We start from the raw sequence: 21326 nt of genomic DNA on the forward strand, positions 1-21326 counted from the left end.
TCCATGGTAAATGGAGCAAGAGGGACCCCCACCCCTGTGCAGTTTTCCCCCTTGCTTTAATACCACCTACTCTGGAAGACACCTCCCCCAGCCCCACACACACACGTCCAGTCTCCCCCTCCATCTTGTGTCTTACCAGCTGAGGACTGGAGCTGCATTTGAGTCCACTGACTTTATCAAGGCTGTTCCCCCTTTGACACTCCAAGTGTGGAGGCAGGAGGTTCTGCAAGGGACCATAAAAATGCCTTGACTCTATTCTATAAGGTTCTGCATAAAAGCTTCCCAAGGTCACAGATTGCCTGATCCTTGGAGGTAGCTGCCACCACCCAAGTGAGAAAACCCCTCTTTAGAGCCCAGGAAGACACACTTGGGATGTGTCCCTGTGGAGTAACCTCAAGATCTTAACCATCGCTTAGAAGAGAGCTTTAAAACAAAGAGGAAGAAATTAAGCTGAAATCTGATCGTTGACCTTTCAGTCTTAGGCCTGCACATACACAAACCCTCCTGTGGGACACAGGAATCAAATAATTGCCTTAAAAAGCGGTTTATTAACAAAACCAGATATATGTGATAAAGCATACTTGGCTGCTAGGTGCTACAGAGCAACTAAATAAAAGGTAGATTAAAGCACACTGGAATTCAGTTTCACAGTTGCAGTGTACAAAGGGTTAACATCAGCCAGCCTGAGAAGTCGCACACCAAACCCAAAATAAGAAAATAACCTGATTGCATCTAACTAAACATTTCCTTTCTACTTACATATTAGTATGCCCAGATTTCTTTGAGACCTAGATATTTACTGAATCCTCCAAGCCTCCCCAGGCTGAAACCATCTCTGTCTGTCTGTCTGTCTCTCTCTCTCTCTCTCCTCCAGTTACACCTCAGCAGGAAACTCAAGTCAACAGTCCCCTTCTGTCTTCCTATTGGCTCACCTGGCAGTTTGCCAGCAGAGAACCCACTCTTGCTGGGTTTAACCCTTTCCAGGCATTCATTCATGACAAACCTGACTTCTGAATTGGCCCCAGCAGTGGCGAGGAACCTGTGGCAATCTCCAAAGCTGAGCCTGTCACTTCCTTCTCCCTGAGCTCACCAGCCACTGGCAGCCAGGGAGGGAGGGCAAGAGGCTGAGACCTTGCGATTAAAACCAGGTCCCTCATGTTTCAGAGCAGCACATCAGCCACGAGCTGTATCACCAGGGTGCCCAGCCTGACTTCACCTTCTCCCTCAGCAAAGGGCATTGGTGACAGATGAGTCTAGAGTGGCAGATGTTGACGTTCACCACAGAACACATGCCATGGGCATCTCTCATTTCTCATCCCCCTTGGGTGACAGTGGCAGGGAGGCTGCATGGCCTGTCTGATGACAACACTGCCTCAGCTGTCCAAGGCCTGCGCCTGGACAAGGCCCCTGCCACCCATGCTACACGTCGTGGTGTGACATTCCCAATGGCTGAGGACAGCTGCCCCGCACAGCAAAGTGCCATGCAAAGGTGGAGAGAGACATTCTTCCCAGCTCCTGGCCAAAGCAGCAGTCTGAGGGCCTGTCTTCATGGCAGTGTCCCCGGTGGGAGAATGTGTTCCGTGAGTGGCAATTGCGGGATGATGTTGGAGGGTTATTGGCACCGGTGATGTTACCTACATCTTCACTGCAAGCTGAGCCGGTGGCAGCCTGAGGGAAACCAGAGTCTGGTTGTTTCAAAAATGTCAAAAGGAATCGTTAGTGGTTTTTTTTCCTGATTTGTTCTTATTGCTTTTTTTTCAGATGAAACTATTCAATAAATTCAACATGAATTGAGGAAATATTTGGGTTGAACTGAATCAGCATTTTTCAGGGGGGAAAATGTTTAGGTTAAAAAAAAAAAAGTTACCCAGCTGTTAAGATAACACTGCTCAGGACCCTTTGCTCTTTCAGCTCTTTCTGTTGAGGTGGCCAACAGGTGGGCCTGAGTTCTGATTATGATGGGGTGTATCCTAGCCATCAGACACTGGCCAGAACCCTCATCCTCTTGTCACAGCCAGCCATTGGGTGAGAAAGATCACTGCATCCTAGCACCTCTGACTGGACGACATTTTCTTAGCTTCCAGCAGCGGGCTGCTGAGAAATCAGGAAAGCAGAAGGATGCCTGCTTTAGCACGGCCTGATTTCCAGCAACGAATTCAATCAGCAGCCAGTCACCTGGACAGTGCTCTTGTTTCTATTTCAAATGAAGAGACAAGGAAAAGCGTTTAGTGTGGAAAGTGGAACACATTGCCATGTCTAAGTTGCACGTGCTGCTACACGCTCCCCACTCCCCAGCCTTCTGGATCTTCCGTTGCTTGGCTCCAGGAGAAAACAAAAAATGTAAGAAGAAGAAAAAATGATCTAAAAAAAAAAAAAAAGTGGGAGCCTGGGGACTGAAATGAAGAGAGCCTTTCCAACCAGCCCTTGGTAGCCTGATCCAGGAGTCAGGGCAGAGGACTGAGAAGTCAGCAGGAAAGGCTACTGGTTTGTTACATGACTTTTGGACATTCATTTCATACTACTACAATCTAAAATTACATTTGCTATTTGCATGTAACAGTCTGTTGTGCTCGTTGCTGCACAAACACAGTGTGGGAGACTGTCCTTGTGCTGAACAGTGAGAGAGGATGTTACCCCCATTTTATAGACGAGGAACAGAGGCAAAGATGAAGGTCATTTGCCCATGCCACACAGTGAGTCAGAAGCAGAGCTGGGAATTCAGCCAGACTCCCGGGTCTTAGCTAGATCTAAGCCAGTGCACTGCATCTGGTATGTTTGCCTCAGGGCCACGCTCCAGGCGTGCCGTCGGCTGCTCTGGACACGCACCGCCTGCTTAGTGGGAGAAAGGAGTGGCAGCAGTGGCTCTGGGGAAGCAACTCTGGGGTGGCGACAGTGGTAAGTTGCTGGCATTGAGTTAGAGTGAGGTAGGGGGTGCTGAGGGTGCCTGGGGAGGGGGAGTGGGTTAGAGCGGGGGGGGCTGGGGGTCCCTGGCTCTGAGGGAGGAGGAAGGGATTGGGTTACAGATATTGGGTGTGCCTTGAAATTATAACAAGCACTGAAGTGTGCCAGGAGGTGATAAAGGCTGCTGAGCACTGGTCTAAACCACAAAAGACATCCTTCATCTTTTATCTAGCATTATGAGATCATTTTGAATGATGCCATATAAATACAAACTAATATGAGCAATAACAAACACTGCCCTAAACTCAAGCGCTGCAGACACGATCCAGGGTCAGAAAGCAGCAGGAATGCCTTTCAACAAGCTTCAGTCACCGGCTCGACAAATCCCTCGTGTCAGAGGAGCCAACGCTGTTCATCTCCATTCCCTCACTTCGTGTTTGTCACACGGCTACTGTAAATATCTTCTCTTGTTATCCTCAGTGGAGCGCTATAAATCCAACCCGCTCTCCCTGCGACGGTTCATGAGCCGTATCGCTGAGAACAGCACGGCTCAGGGCTCAGAAAAACACCTACAAGTCGAAGCCTGAGAACTTTACTCTGCTCTTTAGTTTCCTGCCTACTGGACAAACCATGTTCTGGGGGATAAGGGAACAGAGAGAGACAATTACAGCCAATTGCAGCCAGTTAGTGGCTTTGCGATGGACAAAGGGGAATTTTCAGTGAGTATTTTTGCACTGGTTCAGAGCCTCTGAGAAGCTGTTTGTGGCAGCCTTAGGCATGTTATCTCTGACTGCTCTTCTTCCCTTTCCCCCCTTTCCTGTACACTTTGGAGTAGTTTGCTGTCATAAATGCTAAATGGAGCGTGCAATCTTTAATGGGTGAGATGGAGTTGCATAAAGCAGGTGGTAAAATTTAAAGGCGTGCCAGGAGATAAGCACAGAGCTGGTTATCTCCCCCCACAGGCCTTCACGCTCCCCCCACATCCAGGGAGCTAACACAGGATGATGATCCTTTAAAAGTTGGGATAAACATACAAAGGCCCTCAGGAGCAGCGAATGTAAGAGTGTTTGAGGCTGGTGCATGCTAGCTGGGTCCTTTCCCTGCTGGGGAACTCTGAACGTAGGACCCTGGGAATAGGTCCCCCAATTCATTTGCAACCTGGACCTTTATCTTTAAATCCATGTAAAGAAACCTGCCCATTCTACCCTAAAGGTTCAGCTGAGACATAGATACATAGGAATCATCCGGTTGGATCAACCCCAGGGGCCACCCAATGCAGTAGTCTGGCTCTGACAATGAACAGCGCCAGGTGCTGCAGAGTAAGGTATAAGAGCCCTGCAGAAGGCCAGTGCAAGATAATTTGCCTCCTGAATGTTACGTTTATCTGGATTTCTAAGGGGTAGTGATTGCCTTAGAGATGCCAGGACACAACCATTCACCCAGCTGGCACAAAGACACCGCTACATGTGCACATACATGTGGATGTTTGCACAGGCACCCACCTCTCTCTGCCCCATGGTGGCATTTGCATACCAACACAATGGGTGCAATGTAGGGAGGCAGGCCAAAGACCTCTGCTCGGCGTGGTCACACAGCCTGCTGGCTTCTTTCCTTCCCCGAAGGGAAATTTGCAGGGGACGGACAAAGGGGAATTTGCAGCTAGAATTTTCACACTGGTACAGAGCTGCTAAGAAGCTGGAATGATTGTTGCAGCCTTAGGCATGTTTCCTCTACCTGCTCCTCTTCCTTTTCCCCCCTTTCCCATACACTTTGGAGCAGTGTGCTGTCATAATGCCAAACGGATCTTGCATACATAAGCCCTAATTCTGCACTAGCCACAGAGTCTGTCCTAGAGCTCTCAGAGCACAGCCCTGGTCTCCCACTCCATCCTTGGCCATCGGCCTGGTGTTAATGCACAGCCATGCAGTCAAGGGATCATTGCATGATGGTGAACCAGGTGCAAAGCATGCGCAAGACCGGCTGTGTGTCATTTTTGCAGGAGACACACCACTGCCAGCATCAGTATGGACAAGAATTGGAGCACTGGTCTCTGCCGTAGAATCATAGGATCCTAGGGCTGGAAGGGACCTCAGGAGGTCATCAAGTCCAGCCCCTGCCCAAAGCAGGATCAATCCCAACTGAATCATCCCAGCCAGGACTTTGTCAAGCCAGGACTTAAAAACCTCTAGGGATAGAGATTCCACTTCTGTAGGTAACACATGCCAGTACTTCATCACCCTCCTGGTGAAACAGTTTTTCCTAATATCCAACTTATACCTCTCCGTCCTTAACTTCAGACCATTGCTCCTTGTTCTGCTATCCAGCACTACTGAGAACAGCTTCTCTCCTTCCTCTTTAGAGCTCCCTTTCAGGAACCTGAAGGCTGCTATCAAATCACCTCCCACTCTTCTCTTCTGCAAACTAAATAAGCACAGATCCCTCTGCCTCTCCTAAGAAGTCATGTGCTCCAGCCCCCGAATCATTTTCCTTGCCCTCCACTGAACCAGCTCCAATGCATCCACATCCTTTCTATGGGAGGGGTGGGGTCAGAACTGGACACAGTACTCCAGATGTGGCCTCGTCAGTGCCAAATAGAGGGGAATAATGTCTTCTCTAGATCTGCTGGAAATGCTCCTCCTAATGCACCTCAATATGCCATTAGACTTCTTGGCTACAAGGGCAAATCACTGACTCATATCCAGCCCTTCATCCACCGTAGTCCCCAGTCCTTTCCTGCTGCACTGCTCCTTAGCCTGTCGGACCCCAGCCTGTAGCAACACATGGGATTCTTCCATCCCAAGTGCGGTACTCTGCACTTGCCCTTGTTGAACTTCATTGTATTACTTTGGCCCAATCCTCCAATTTATCTAGGTCACTCTGGGCCCCATCCCTAATCCCCAACATATCTACCTCTCCCCCTAGCTTAGTGTGGTTTGCAAATTAGCTGAGGGTGCAACCCATCCCCTCATCCAGGTAATTAATAAAGGTGTTGAACAAAAACAGCCCTTGAAATGATCCTTGGGGCACTCCATTGAAACCAACCACCATTGATTGCTACTGTTGGGCCCAACCATCTAGACAGCTTTCTATCCATCCTACAGTCCGTTTATCCAGTTCATACTTCTTCAACTTATTGGCAAGAATGTTGTGGGAGACTGCATCAAAAACTTTGCTAAAGTCAAGGTATATCACATCCACCAACTTCCCCATGCCCACAGAGCTTGTTACCGCATCATAGCAGCTAATCTTGGTCAGGCATGACTCGTCCTTGGTGAATGCACGCTGACTACTTTCATCACCTTCCTCCCTTCCAAGCACTTCAGTTCCAGGACAGGCAGGCTTCAATTCCTTTTCATTTCCTTTTCGACTGAGTTTTATTTTTAATTAAAGTCACACGCCCACAGGAGAGCTTTCTAAGCCTATGAATGGGTGGGGTGGGCAGTTTCTCTGAACTGGGTTCCACCTGCTCTCCCACAGAGGAATATAGGGATTCTTCATCCGCCCCTCAGCAGGGCCCCTTTTGTCCCCATTCCCCCAAATGAAATTTGCTATGAAAAGGGACAGATCACATACACGCTACAGGCTTTGCATTATCTCAGACAAGTGGGACATGTGCCAGTCCATCCTTGTGGGACATAGAATGGGGGCTGTGAAATGTGGGAATAAAAGGAGAAATGCTACATTTCTGTGCAGAGCAGGCCAGCTCCTCCTACTGAGAGGTGTGCCGGGAATATCTATCTTGGTTTACTTCTGTGGTTGACAAATCATGCCAGGCAGAGGCAGATTTTTCTCTCTTTTCCACATTGCTTCCTCCACCTGCTTTTTAATTTCTTGCACTGTCTCTTATCTGCAGTCGTCCTGAACTCTCAAGTGGCTTTATATTGTTGCAGTGAAGAACAAAACAAGAGCATAGTGTGTCTCACCAACTGAAGCTGCCGTAGAGTCAAAGGAGACATTCCTACCCTCTAGCAAATGAGCATCATACTAGATAAATGGCACAGAAATGCACATACGTTCATCTGGATTGTCAAGTGAATTCACGTCCTTATCCCTTTCCTGTTTATTTTTCACAAACAACAAAGCAATCACATTGCACTAGCATGAATGTTTGAAGAAAACAAAATTTAAGCCAGGACAGAAAGCAACTTTAAAAACATGCTCTCTGTCATCATTATGTGCGACAGACAGACACCCAATGTCCATCTATCCCAGAAGATGTGACTCTACTACAGCTCTTGGTTACAAACACTAGCTCTTTGGCCCTTGCTTTTAGCTTTGAAGGTCCTCCATTAAATCCCTGGTGTCAGCTATCACCTATTCGCTGGTAACCCTGCTCAGAGAACAGTTATTTGCCTTCTAGGGAAAAAACAAACAAACAAACAAACAAACAAACATCAGACCACCTCCACGATCAAATTGCAACCCAGTAGCTACTCTGCTTTCAGCTTTTGAATGGGTACACAGAGAGCTCAAGCTGCTCAAAAGAACACCACAAAGTATGGTAGAATTTTGAAATTTTGCACTTAAATGTTGTACTGAAAATCCAAGGAAACAGGATGGAAGCTATGTAAATGGATCCCTACCCTAATGAGCCAGCCAGTGACTTTTTTGATAGCATACCAGGAACAGAAAACCATTTTCATACACAGATCTAAAATCACTTTCCACAAGGAAGGCAAGGATTGCTAGCCCCATATAGGTAGAGGTGATATAAGGCCTGGATGATCAAAGACCGTATTGAACAATGTGCCAGGCAAGAATGGACTTTAGGGACAATATGAAGGACTCCAGAGGAATCCAAATGCAAATTCGCCAGCTTTGATTATGCAGCAACCCAGATGTTTGGCACTATGCCCTGAGAAGTGGGCCTTTGCTTGCTAATCACTTGTGACATGAGGACAAGATCAAAGGCCCAAAGAAAGACTGATCTCACTGGGCAGTTGCCTCCCTGGTCCATCTTCTGCTTCTTCCTGGTTGTTCTGTTTCTGAATGAGATGGTTACAAACTTGTAGCCATGGGATAAACCCACTTGTGGGTTTTGAAGGACTGCACCTACAAGACCCAAGGCTGGATGTGGAGTGTCCTCTGGTGAACTTCTTAGCAGGTATGCATGTTCTTTTATTGTTCTTAATAAGTTTTCTCTGAAATGCTTTCACCTTAGGAATAAATGTGCTTGCTTATAAAAACAGCTATGAGTACACCTGTAGCTGCTGACAATTGCAGCTGTTCAAAGCCAACAAAGAGAAAGCAAAGCAAAGACGCTGACCTGTCTGGGCAATTTGGCTTGCTATGGACATCACAGTGTCATCTGGGAACTGTGCCACCTGGAAAACCCCCAGTCCAGAAGGTCTGCACCCAAAGGAGGTGACAGCTGACAAGCCAGGAATCTAGAGTGTATGCCCTCAAGAGACCATGCAGGGAAATACAAGTGAAGACATCCTAACCCGTGACACAGTTTATGACCACTCCCTCTGGGTTTGTTACACATGGTGTATCTTCATGACCTCTTCTGTCATTTTATCCAGCTGCCGCAACAGTATAGCGATGTCTGATGTAACACCTGGGCACAAATGACACTGGCTTAGTGTTAATGTTGAGGGTACAGGTAAGTAGTTTAGTGTAAAACACTACAGGATTTTAATGATCTTCCAGACAAGCATTTCAATGGGGAAGGGAAATACACCCACACGTCCCTATTTACATATGCAGTTTGCAGATCTTTTTTCAGGGCTTTCCTTTAGAAGGCACGATCCAGTGCAGTGGAGTGGTGTCCAAGAGAAATTTAACAGATCACCACTGGTGACCCCCCACCCATGCACCCCCCCCCCAAATCAGGTGCCACCCCACCCCTCCGAGCTAGCCACCACCTCCCCACCCAGGTTACTCACTGGAGCCATGCAAGCTGCCCCAGGATGCAGCTGCACTGCATGAGCTGCCTTGCAGGGAGCCCGCCAGAGCCAAAGGAGCCACCTCTGTCGCTGCCGCCAAGCGCCTGTCCCACTATATGGTGGGGCGTGTGCACAGAGAGGCTGGCAGGGAGTCCCACATGTGTGGCTCTCCTGAGCTGCTGAGCCACAGATCGCCACATTCTGCTGCCCCGTGCAGCAGCTGGAATGAACGGGGAGCATATTGGACTCGTGGATCTAGTGGGTAGGTCACTAGACTGAGATGCCAAAGACGTGTGTTCCAATTCACGCCCCCAAGCAGTGGGCAACCTGCGGCCCACTGGGGCCCCAACTGCGGCCTGCTGACCCCTGGCTCCCCCCGTCCCCCCTGCCTCTTGCACACCTGGGTACTGGAACTCCACACTACCTTGCTCCTCCCCCTCCCTCCCACCACTTTCAGAGCCACAAATCACCTGATTCGCACCTGTCCCTGCTCCCCCACCTCTAAGCTGGACTAGGAGTGGGGGCGGAGCGGGAATCAGGCAATCGGCGGCTCCCGAAGTGCTGAGCAGGAGGGAAGGAGCAGGTCAGCGTGGGGCTCTGGCGCCTCGACGCATGAGAGAGACATGGGAGGGGGCAGATGAGGGTGTCTTGGGGTGGCGCATGCAGTTCACCCACTACTCAGGGTTGCCTGTCGCTGCTCTAGCCCTTGGTCACAGCCAATCAGTGCAAGTCACTTCCCCTCTGTTTACATTACCTGTACTGTATCTCTTGTCTGTTTAGACTGACTGTGAACAGTGCCTCGCCCACTGGAGGAGGGGGTGTGTCTCAAGTGGGGTTAAAGCCTGTGGACGTGATCATAATACACAGGGTAATAATTCTGTGCCTGCAAGCGGTGGCTTGTTAACCAAATAAAATCCAGAATTCGGGTTGGCAGAATGTGATATTATTTTGCATTGTCAAACACCCAGCAATGGTAATTTCTCTATTTTTAATTTATTTAAATTTTCAGTTGTGCAAATTTATGGGTTTTCAGCTATTCCTAATTTTATTGATTACAATTTTCACAGTTGTGGAAAAGCAGAACCAGTAATTATTTAATTACAATAAATATTGAGCTTTCAAGAGCTAATGCACAATTCTCAATGTCACATCAAAATATCCAAAGTAAATATGCATAAATCAACCTCCATTAAGTTCATCGCACTGTTCATAGCTTGCCTAACTTCTGTTCTATTGCTACTAGTGGGAACAATGTTTCATTATTTGCACGTGTATGGCAAAAGCAATGTTAACCCACATTTCCCGATAAAAATGGAATCCCTCCAAGCCTGTACGTGCTGATCTCTTTGTGTCCTGTAGAGGTCAATATTCATTTTGCTTGAGTTTATTTAGTCCCTCAGCCTTGTCTCCATAGACTTAAGTTATCCTGGCCGCTCCCATGTTCTTAACAGCTTTGTTCAACCAAAAAATATAATTTACTTGAAAGCCTCAAGGGGCTCACCTGTATCTGTTGAGTGGTCCTGGTTCTTCTCTGTTCACTTCTGGGTAATGTGAGCTCAAAGCAAACCAGGAAGGATTTTCCTGGGAAGTCCTATCTCCTTGCAACCATGTCATGCACCCATTCATCTGAAGAAGAATCATGGAAGTTAGATAGCCAGGTATGAACGATGCAATCCACCAGTCTGCAGTCTCCATTTTTTTGGCCTTTTTATAAGGAAATACAGAAGAAGCAACGAAAAATTACCTACCACCACACAGGGCAGATAGATTAATAACCCACAAGATCCGGCCAACCCTAACAACTAAAATGACAAGAAAGAAAACTGGGGAGAGCCAGGTTGCTGGCTCCATAATGTCCATCAGAACTAGCTTGGTTGTAGTGAATTGCGTATAACAATCGCTTAAGGGACTCACCCCAAAAAGCAATCAGCATGGCTGGCAGGCATGCCACACACACACACGGACGGACGGAAAATAAGTTTCCATCGAAAATGTTAATTTTCCAGCAAAAATTAGAATACAGGAATGTCTCAGTTTGGAACTGCTGCTTCCTGGGAGTTGTCATTTGTGTGCCACATGCTCCTATCTTTCTTTCTAGACCAGGCTCCCTGACCAAACTATATTTCCCATGATGCAGCTCAAGCTGAAGGGAGGCAGTTGCATCATGGGAAACCTTACCAGTGGGAGATGTAGTCTGGGCAGGAAGCCTGGCCCTCAAAGGAGAATGAGAAGTCAAGGTGACAAAACTACAGTTCCCATGTGCCACTAGAACAGCATAGCCAAATAGAAATATTTCAGCTTTGGGTTGTTTGACAATCAGACGTTTCCAACAGAAAGCAGAGACCTTGTGGGGGGAAAAAAATTCCTTTTACTTGAGTACTCAATTATCCATCAAAAACTATTCAGAGGAAATTGTTTTGACCTGCCCTATTGCATTGTCATTCTTTGAGGTGGTCCCTGAAAGTTGAGGTCTATTGATATCAGGGGTATTGGCACTAACCAGGCTGTAACTCTCTGTTGAAGAATGGGATTTTGCTTTCAGTCTGTTACCTTTTTGCAGATTTAAAAAACCCTGAAGTGTGCACTGTGCAACTCCTGGTATTTTCCTTTAAAAAAGGAGGGACTTTACAGTTAAACACTCAGCAAATTCTCATCTACTGCACAAATGGAGACCATGTGAGAACGAAATCAAAAAATACTTGGGTAAACCGATGGGATCCAAGACCATGTTGATACAGTATTTTTATGCCCCTTTTGTGATCTTTATCTCCTGGTGAACATTCAATCCTTCTCCACGGGCCCCTTTTTTCCTCTTCCTTTTTCTCTAAAATCGTGTGTTCCAGATGGTTTGAGCAGTTTTATACATCAGAGCCCTGTAGCTCTGCTGCACGCTCTGTTCTTTGCCTGGCCCTGTCATTGCCTGGAATTTATTTTTCCCCATTTTCGACCTACAGTGCATCTGTTTCTCATAAAAGCCCAAATTCGTTTTCCAGCTCTCCCCTGCCCTGCCGCCTCACCATTTCAGAATGAATTTTAGTGCTCGCACAAGCCGATGGCACTTGCTACAGACTATCCTTTCTGCAATGCATCTGAACCTTGACATGCTGTGTTAGCCCTGAACCGAGAGAGGCAAATTGTTGCAGGTTATGAAGCAATGTGCATTTGGGAATAAAGTGAAACCACTATACACATTTTACCATGGACCTGCACAAGCTCTGAACCCAGGCTGTCAGGACTGAAAAGCTATACGCTGTTCTCCCCCTGCATAAATCACTTCTCCCATAGCTGTTAGGCAGGGAGGGGGTCTGTCTCTGGAGGGCCAGGAGACAATGCAAGGGCTAAAGAGGGCATCAAATCAAAACCAGGATTTGAATGTTGGGGAGGTTCCGTACTTAACATTCAGCCCCAGGCCTGGTTTTGCTGTCAGTTACACTGGTGTAAACAGGAATATCTCACAGTATTGTCAAGCTGCCCAAAATTAAGAGATTGATTAAAAAAAAATCTTGAGATTTGACTGAACCTTTAAAATTGGGGTTTTTATTGCCCTTTTAGTTTCTGAACCTGAGGGCATGTTTTGAAGCTTTTTTTCCTTATGCCCTGAAGGCTAGAAGATTCCCTCTGCAAAAGTGAGGACAGCTGAGGTTCTTATCTATTCACATGACTCCAGAAGCTGGAGTTGTAATAAACATGGCAAGCACTGTGAGACCTGTAATTGTAATCATGAAAGATACTCAAGTCACTATCACTAGTGAAGGTCAATGTTGATGTTATGAAGGGTAGAACCCACTCCCCACAGCCCTGCACTGGGAGGAGGTAAACTGACAAGCATAGGCCCAAGTCAACCTGAGAGGTGTGATGATTTGGATTGCAACTTATATGAGGATCCCACACCCGTGCCAAACAAAATCCTGTCTAGAGGCGAGAGGCAGGTGCACCACCATCTGTAGAGGTTCTGACAAGTACATTAGAGAGAAAACCTAATCAACTAGCATTAAAGAGCATCCCATGCTACACCCAGAGTTAGACCCGGTAGCCTGTGTGCTGCCCCTTTGTCCTTTGATTCTTAGAACTGTTTCTCCAAGAAGGCACAAGCCGAGGCACTAAGGAACAAAGGAAAATGGCTCCTCCAAGGCACTGCTGACTTGGGTCTGGCCTTGCTGAAGATCACAACTCCAGTTGACAGCCATCTGCGTGATACCACAGTATGCCGACTGCCCTTAGCTAGCAGAAGCCTGGTGGGTTCTTCATTCCTTCCACACGCATACGCGCCTGAGTAGAAACAAGGCAGACAGCAAGCAAGCACGACAAAACACAGTCTGCAGGTACACGAGGGTCTTTGAAACTTCCGGGGCGGGGTGGGGTGCGGGGCTTGGCTCTCCTCAGCCTGCAGGCCCAGGAACCACCTCAAAGGCAGGAGTGTTCGGAGAAGCCCAGAAAAGTCTGGTGAGCTCTGGGACAAAAAGGGGAGGAGGGGAATCTGAGATTTCTTCTACAGGTGAAGCTGGGAAAGGGAATCAAAGAAACGCAGAACAGAGCTGAATACACACTATGTGCCAGCCGTCACCACTCACAGCCTCTGTCAGGATTTAACTGAGGCACATCAGCCTGCGGGCGCTGCAGTGCCCAGCGCGTAGGTGCGTGCGTGCAGCAGACAGTTTGACAGCGTGGAGGTACTCACGTCTCGTTTGCTTCCGAACCACATTCTTGCTGTGGCTTCTGCCATCAAAAATTCCAGCCCTCCCCCAGTTAGCATCAAGGATTCCAGCCAAGCCTCAGGGCCCCATTGAAGGGAAGCCTGCGAGAGAGCTTCATGACAACAGCCAACTACTAATTAACGGGGGTTGGAGAGGAACGATTTTCAGAGTGCCCAGGTTATTCCACAGCTGCCACGGCAGAGTTTCACAGCACGGGCAGAGGTTGTGCTTTTGTCCAATGGCTGTGCAGCATCGAGCACAATGAATTCCTGAGCCAAGACAGGGGCACCTAGGCATTGTCTCTCACTAGGCCTGTTTCAGCAGGAGGCTGTTCGACGTCTGACCTAGTGGGTAGTGCTCTGGACTGGGATTTAGGACCACATGGGGGTCTAGTCTTAGCTTTGCTGTTAGGTGACCTTGAGCAAATCACCCCCCTTCTTTTCCTCAGTTTCTCCATCTGTAAAATGGGGAGAGAGACTCTCCCCTCCACTATAAGCACTTCAAGATTTATTGGTGGAAAAGGCTAGATAAGAACTAAAGATTATTATTAGACAGAGCCACTTTGCTGGTTCCTGTGTTTCCAAGTGCTTTGTGATAAAAAGGTTTTGTGGCTTATCCAGGAATTTGACCCTGTTTTTACGTTCACATATGTCCGGATATTTATGGCCCTAGCCGTATAAAATCTCCTGAGGTTGCTGCCAGAGAAGGGCTGAAAGCGGAAGTTAATTGTGAGCAGGAGGTGGGTAGGTTTATCCTCTGCTTGCTCATGAGGAAAAGACTTGGTGGAAGGTGAAAGAGATGATTTAAACATTGGCTTTCAATGAGATTTAATAATGTGTCACATGCCCGTGAGTTCCCCAGGCAAACTATGAAGTGCCTCCTCTCACCCATTTTGAATTCGTCCTCTTTCACAATCACACCAAATGTCCCCTTGTTCTTGTGTTACGGGGCACTGTGAATGCCAGAGGCCACTTTGTGGTCTCCAGACCATTTTGTGCTTGGGCTCCCAATATTGGATCTCCTCCCCCTAGCAAACTGCCCACGCCATTTCAAGCTCTCTTTGTTAAGAAGGTTCCCACGCTGCTTAGGACGGAAGTACATCAGGCCTGACTTGCCCGTGAGCACAGCGGGATACCATTAGAAAACCCTTCCAGCCTACATCTCAGAAAAGACCTTCTCCTTGGGCAGGATCAGACAACTTCTGAGGACAGTGGAACTTGACTCTCAAGGTTCCTTCCAGTTCTAGTGTTCTATGAGTCTATGAAACAGCAGGAGAGAAATGAGGCTGTTGCTCAACACACCAACTCTTTCCCTGCATGACCATCTCACTGCCTTGGTGCAGTCCCATGGCTTTACTCTTCGACAGCCAACTAGGAGCACTCCCTTCTCACAACCGCGCAGTTTTGAGCATTAACATGCACGGCGGAGAGGCAGGGAAATGCTTGAGGATAAGCAGTACCACCTGACAGTGTGCTCACAAAGAGCTGGCGGCATAGCCTGGGTCCAAGCTACCCACTTGGCTGAAGCTGAAACAGATCCTCATGCAGCCCTCAGAGGTATCGCAACAGAGATCAGACACAGGGCTGTAATGCTTATGCTGATGGGGTATTTTTAGCCAGGCAAAGGGTTTTATAGAAAGACTCAGAAATTGCTACATTTTTAGATAATCCAGACGTTATATCGAGTAACCAGAGCCCTTTTCCATGCGAAGCATTCTAACTGAAATCACGCCCCCACCTCGGCCCCTGTCTCTCCCTACATGTAACCCAGAGGCAATGAAACCACTGAGAAGAGAGAGTGAAGGTGGCTTTACAGTCCTACTTGTGACCCAGTTGGCTTTTAGCTCACACCATACATGACTTTAGACCCTAAGGTTGCAAGTTCAATCCCACCTATCGAAGGTTTGGGTCTGTCAGCTTTACACATACGTTCACCTGTTCTCAAGAGCTCATATCTTCTACCCTCTCTGCCTACTAGGGGCAGCAGGGCAGGATACTAATGGGGATGGGGGAGACAGGTGTAGTAGAGAGAAATAGTCCTCAATCTTCCCCTCCTGGCAAATAATTCCTGTTGCACATATTTACAAAATCTTATTGCTTCATCTGCTACCCATCAGGCCTTGCAAACAAAGCATTACATGTGCACATCTTTGCAATTTCATGCAAATGACCTCTAAAGGACACGTTCCTTAAATTCCTTCAGCAGGATTAAGCTCCTGCTGACATATTCCTTACACCATAATACAACACACTTCAGAATACAAAAGCACCATTGGAGGCTTTTAAGAGCACATTAGACAAACACCTGTCAGGGATGAGATGGTGGTTGGCTGTGCCATGAGTGCAGGGGACTGGACTGAATGTCCTCTTGAGGTCCCTTCCAGGCCTATGATTCCATGATTAACTATGTCACTACACTATGAGTCACTCTAATCTTCAACCCCGTCTACTCTGAAGCCTCTACAAAAGGAAGTTAATGGAATCATCCAGATCAAAATCTGTACCCTAAGCAGAGCTTCCTTGAAAAAAGAGAAGTGCCAGCCACACCGTGAAGTCCACTAAAGTCTTGACAATGTTACTGACGTTACATAAGAGATGCCCAGAAGTGATGTTCAGGAGCAGCAGAGCAAACTCCTAAGACAGACCACTCTTCGACACACGTAAACACTCTTAATTCATGTGGCTGCAAGCTACAGATCTCCAGAGCCCCCTGAAGGCCCCAAATGCCTTTGATTTCTGTGAGAGTTGGTGCCTGAATCCCACTGAGGGTCTGGGCCTTAAGGACTTAGTATCACCCCTTGGTTCCATTTGTGAGAGATGCGTGCCTTTTAGAGCCTTTCTGAGTGAATATTGATCTGTATTTTTTCCATGGATCTCTCAAAGGAAAATCAGTATCCGTTTTACCAATGGGGAAACTGAGGCACAGAGCCGCAACAGAGCTACATAATAAGTCAGCGCCAGGAATAGAACCCAGGCATCCTGGTATCTCATCCATTGAGCAACACTGCATTCCCCCATGTGCTTAACCAACCTATTAATTATTTGCTGTTAACAGGCCAGACAAACAGTAGCTCAGGCTAGTCCCACCATTGACCATGCCCATTTCCTCGCCTCTATTGCTCGGCCAAGATTGCATTGCCCCTGGAGTTCTAATCTTCTCAGTCTCCTGGAGCATACAAACCTGCTATTCCCAAATCTCTCTCTCTCTAAAAGAGGCTCGTTCAGCACTCAGAGTCCTGCCAAGGAAAATCACATCAGAGCAACAAGGTGGGGGAGACACGGTGGTGCTGACAGCGACTGCGGGCCCTGGGACAAGGTGCCGGGGCTGGAGGAGAGTGGCAGGGCTGTCAACTCCTAGGGCCAAGGATGGCTAGGGTTACGGGATTCACTCCAACACACAGCCGAATAGGGATAGTGTACTACATTTCACAAGGTACACATTAGCAAGCAAAAAGTCCAACAGGACAATGCTTTATCAGATGCTCTTTGGAATGCTTATGTCCCTTCTGCCACATGGAATCCCAGCCCCAGAATTCCTCACCCCAGGACAGAGGTGGCTCCAGCTGGGGGAATCCAGGGCCCCTCTGAGGCTGAAGTCCCTGGGGGAAACTCACCAGGGGTGGGACCTCACAGTGATTTTGTCCTGTAGCTGTTCGCTGGGTGTGTACGCACTGGCACAATGCTACATTTAGTGTTCTCATGAGGCTGAAGCAAAGATTACCCTGTTTACTGGTTCCCTAGGTTCCTACCTCAAGTGCAAGCGTTGGGGCTGATGTGGCTATTTGGTGTTTGGGGGGTTTAAGGCTGTAACACAGGGATGGGAACTTGGTTGTACTACAGAAATGGAAATTTCCACTTTTGTTCTCTGAGGCCTGCTGGCTGCTCTTTCAGGCCTGCAGACAGGCCTGCTGGTGTGCTACATGACAGGGGTGTGGGGCAAGTGGCCCTCAGCACTGCACAGACCACAGTGCTGCCTCGCTCTGCCCCCAAACACAGCCATGTGCGGTCGGAGCAGCACTACTGTGGCAGTTCAAAGGTGTCTGGGGGGCCTGGGGCCGGGGTAGTATCTTTCCTTGGACCAGCTTCTGGTGGTTTAAAAGAGAAGCTTTCATGCTCACGCAGAGCTCTCTTCAGGTCTGTAGAGCTCAAAAGCTCATCTCTTTCACTGCCTGAACTTGGGCTCATAAAAGATATTATCTCATCCACCTTGTCTCTGTAATATCCTGGGCCCAACCTGACTACAACAACACCGCAAACCATTATGTCAGGGTAGCAGCCATAAAGAAGCCGGCTGGCCCGTTTAGTTCAACCCGTGGTTCGCTGTCGTTAAAGCTAGCTTTCTGTTTAATGTCATTAGGCAGGAGTTTTCAAATGTTGCCTGTGACTAGCTCGCCTGGTGCTCATCATATTAACATCTCAGAGTAGTAATGAGGCTGGGAAAACAGATCAATAAAGGACATATTGAAAAGCTAGGAGAACCAGGATCTCAATTTATAGCTGTTCCGGCCAGCCCTTCCAATACATGGCTGTCAAAGCCACTGCCTCCTACAACAGCCTGTACTGTTTAGATGTTAAAAAGTCAGATTTATCTTCAGGAACTCCCCATAAAATGTGCTTACAAGGAAACATTTCAGACCATTATAATACACCAGATTACATATATTTTTTAAATAGAATACAGGCAGCATTACATCTTCCCACGTACTCAGAGGAGCTTCTTGGAACTTGCCAAGAAATTCCACCGGTTAGCACTCCAGAGTCAAGCTATCTTCTCTGTGTAGCACTGTCATCCCCATACATCTAAATCAAAATGAGCTCTCTCATAGTGGTTGGGAAGCAGTGTGCACACAGCTGGACTGGGAGGCAGCAGATGTGGGTTCTGGTCTCAGCTTAGTCACTGGCCAGCTGGAGGATTTTGAGCAAGGCACTTCTCTATGAGCCTCAGTTACTGCATCCATTAAATGGGAATAATGATACTGCCCTGCTGTGTAAAGCACTTGGAGAGGGACCGATTAAAAGCGCTCTATAAGATCTAGGGACTACTACTGTTAGAATAATTTGCTACCAACAGTGAAGTTCTCCATCTCCCCTTTCACACCATTACAGCTCCAACCCTATCAGTTGATCACAGATGTGAAAGGTCTTCTGCTTGGATCCAGGCAGGGGAGCAGGGTCTAATACTGTAATGAGATTACATGAGCAAAACCAATTTTTTTTTAAAAATCAACATTTTGGCCATGATGTGTGCAACCTTTTTGAGAAAATGTACTGAAAATGTGGCTGTTTTCTAGCAAGTAACGGCTAAAATAGAATTCAAAACTTTAATTTTTAAGGGAAGTATTTCAACACATCACCCTTCTTTGGGGAAGTTCTTCTGCCTTTTTCAACCAGTTCTAATGACCCACTGATGCATGGAAACTGCTCAAATTCATTCACAGGCTGCTGCAAGTATTGAGGCATTCAGATGCTGTGCTAATTTAAAAGGGCAGGAGTACTAAAATCAATCCAATAGTGGGGCCCTCAGCATTGGAGGAGCATAGCACAACCAAGAACTTAGAGGAATGAAGCCCCATAGGTTAGGATACACACAGATTAGGTTCCCAGTTCTGTCTATGCGACCTTGGACTCACAAATTCTTGATCCTTCATCTGTCTAACTAGGATCTGAGCACACCCAAAGTGTTTGAGAATAAATACCGTAAGAAAAAAATGTTTGTGCTCAAATATAATTGGCAAGACAGCCTCTTAAGTACTTGAGATAAAGCAACAGGTCGGGTGCCCTAAAGAGTTATGACTTTGTCACCTACATTGCGATAATCAGTGGCTGCACCATCAGCCACCCTGTCCTTTTCCTCCATGAGATGCAACAGTTCCCCATTCCTCTGCTGCCTGGAGCACAGCCATCTTGAAAGCCTTTGACCAAGGCCCGGTGGTCCTCCTCTTTTAAGGGTCCTGCTCAAAAGCCATTTACAAATTCAAGTTCATTCTGATCATCACTAGTAAACTCCTAACTAGCCCTGTGTGGTTCAGTGGGTCAGGTGGATCCCTGCTGGTTGGCCATTGGAAGGTGGCCGAAAAGATGGTGTGGTCCAGGGATCAGGGACTATGACTCAGAAAGCCTGACTCTGCCATAAACAGGTGGGAAGTTGGGACGTTTTATTCTGATTTACCCATTTGGATTATAACACCTTTGGGAACAGGGGCAGTCTCACGCCCTGGGACGCCCATACACATGCCAAGTCATCCACTTCACCTCTATTTCCCCAGCAGGTATAATTATATTCACCTTCTTTGTTCAGGACCAGGGTGCAAATGAGGTGGTGTGGCTGAGGAATGAAGCCCAGGGTCAAACACCTGAGCTAACCAGGTCAAGGGTCAGGCCAGAGTCAGGGTCAGAAATTGGAGGCCTGGGTTGCAGCTGGAACTTGTAGCTGAGCATAAGAGATGAGCGTAAGGGCAGGGGAAGAGGTAAGTGGCAAGCAAGGAGGAGGAACGTAGTGGGAATGGGAGGAAAGACAAGTGCCGGGAGCAGAGCAGGAATCAGGTCCAATGCAACAAGAAACCTCTCTGCTGCTTGAAGAAGCATCCTGTGTCTCCTTCCAGCTTAAATAGCTTAGTTCAACCAATCACCGGAGCCGGACAGTCCTCCAGTCAGAGCCCTCGTAGGCGGTGCTTTGGCTGGGGCTGCCCTAGTAGCTTCTCACCCTACCTGGCTGCGGTAGGCATTGAGCGCGAGGGGAGGATGCAGGGTAGCACAGGGACTCCCACAGGCGGGTTCCAGAGCTGGAACATCGCAAGCACTTTGGGGACTCTGGGCGAGCTAGGAGCTAGGTACTGTAATGACAAGTGTGGGCCTGATTCTCATCGTTACACCAGGGGCTCTGCTGTCGTACCGCCTTAGAAACTGTGAGTCAGCAACAGACTCTCAGTCTAAAGGCAGACTCTTCTGTGACACGCTTCAGAGGCTGTCAATCTCTGCGAGCGCCACTGAAGTCAGTGGGAGAGATCCCCAGCTTCTGCCAAGGAGTGTAGCACCCGTGTGGTCAAGAGAGCTACACCAGCTGGGGATGACCGTAGCAAGGGCCTGCCTCCTGGCAGCGCCTCTGCAAGGTAAGAGGAATTCATGCATGCTGCCTCGCTCACAGGACAGACCCACCTGCACGTTCCCTACAGCCAATCTCATTAAGGAAACAGGAATTAGTTTGCTCTCTTTGACGGTTTCAATCTGCACGACACAGCGCCTCTCGGCAGTGCGATACCTACCTTATTAGGCAGACAGCAGAAAACGAGGCTCTGAGAAACATCTTCATTACACTGCTGCGCCAGCTAAAGTACATTAATTTGATAAAAGATAATCAAGCCCTCCGGAGCGAAGCTAACAACAGAACCCTGAGCAGCTGCTTGCTGCCAGAGCCTGGCTCAGAGAGAATCCCGATCGAGCCTGCACTTCTAGGTCTCACTGCACAGGGTGCAGACAAGGGGCCTGGTGAATTGTTCTGCCTTCTGCGTTCATATAAACCTCTTTGCTTCAGGCCGGCTCCAATGCCCACAGTAACTGGAAGGACCCACAGACTGGAGTGAGCTTTGAGTAAGCTGGGGACTGTTCATGAGCTTTGGATTGGTCTCCCATTATCCTTTAATAAACATGAGACAGCAGGTTCAAAACTAACTAAAGGAAGATTTTATTTACCTAGCGCAGTTGGACTGTGAAACTCCTGGCCAGAGGAGGTTGTGAAGACCAAGACTTTAACAAGATTCAAAAAAGACTTAAATAAATTCATGGAGGTTGGGTCCATCAATGGCTGTCAGCCAGGATGTGTAGGAAGGGTGTCCCTAGCTTCTGTC

General features: G+C 47.9%; 1 protein-coding gene across 1 annotated transcript in view; it reads right to left on the reverse strand.

Annotated features, from left to right (window-relative positions):
* Window positions 1-9764: 9764 nt before the first annotated feature.
* ARHGEF10L (Rho guanine nucleotide exchange factor 10 like) overlaps window positions 9765-21326 on the reverse strand; it is a 207770-nt gene continuing 196208 nt past the window's right edge. Inside the window, exon 28 of the mRNA XM_074975935.1 lies at window positions 9765-10415. Within this exon, the coding sequence (XP_074832036.1) occupies window positions 10381-10415 (35 nt within the window). The 3' untranslated portion in view covers window positions 9765-10380. The remainder of the gene's footprint in view (window positions 10416-21326) is intronic.

Source organism: Carettochelys insculpta, chromosome 23 (assembly GCF_033958435.1).
Source record: "Carettochelys insculpta isolate YL-2023 chromosome 23, ASM3395843v1, whole genome shotgun sequence".
Lineage (NCBI taxonomy): Eukaryota > Metazoa > Chordata > Testudines > Carettochelyidae > Carettochelys > Carettochelys insculpta.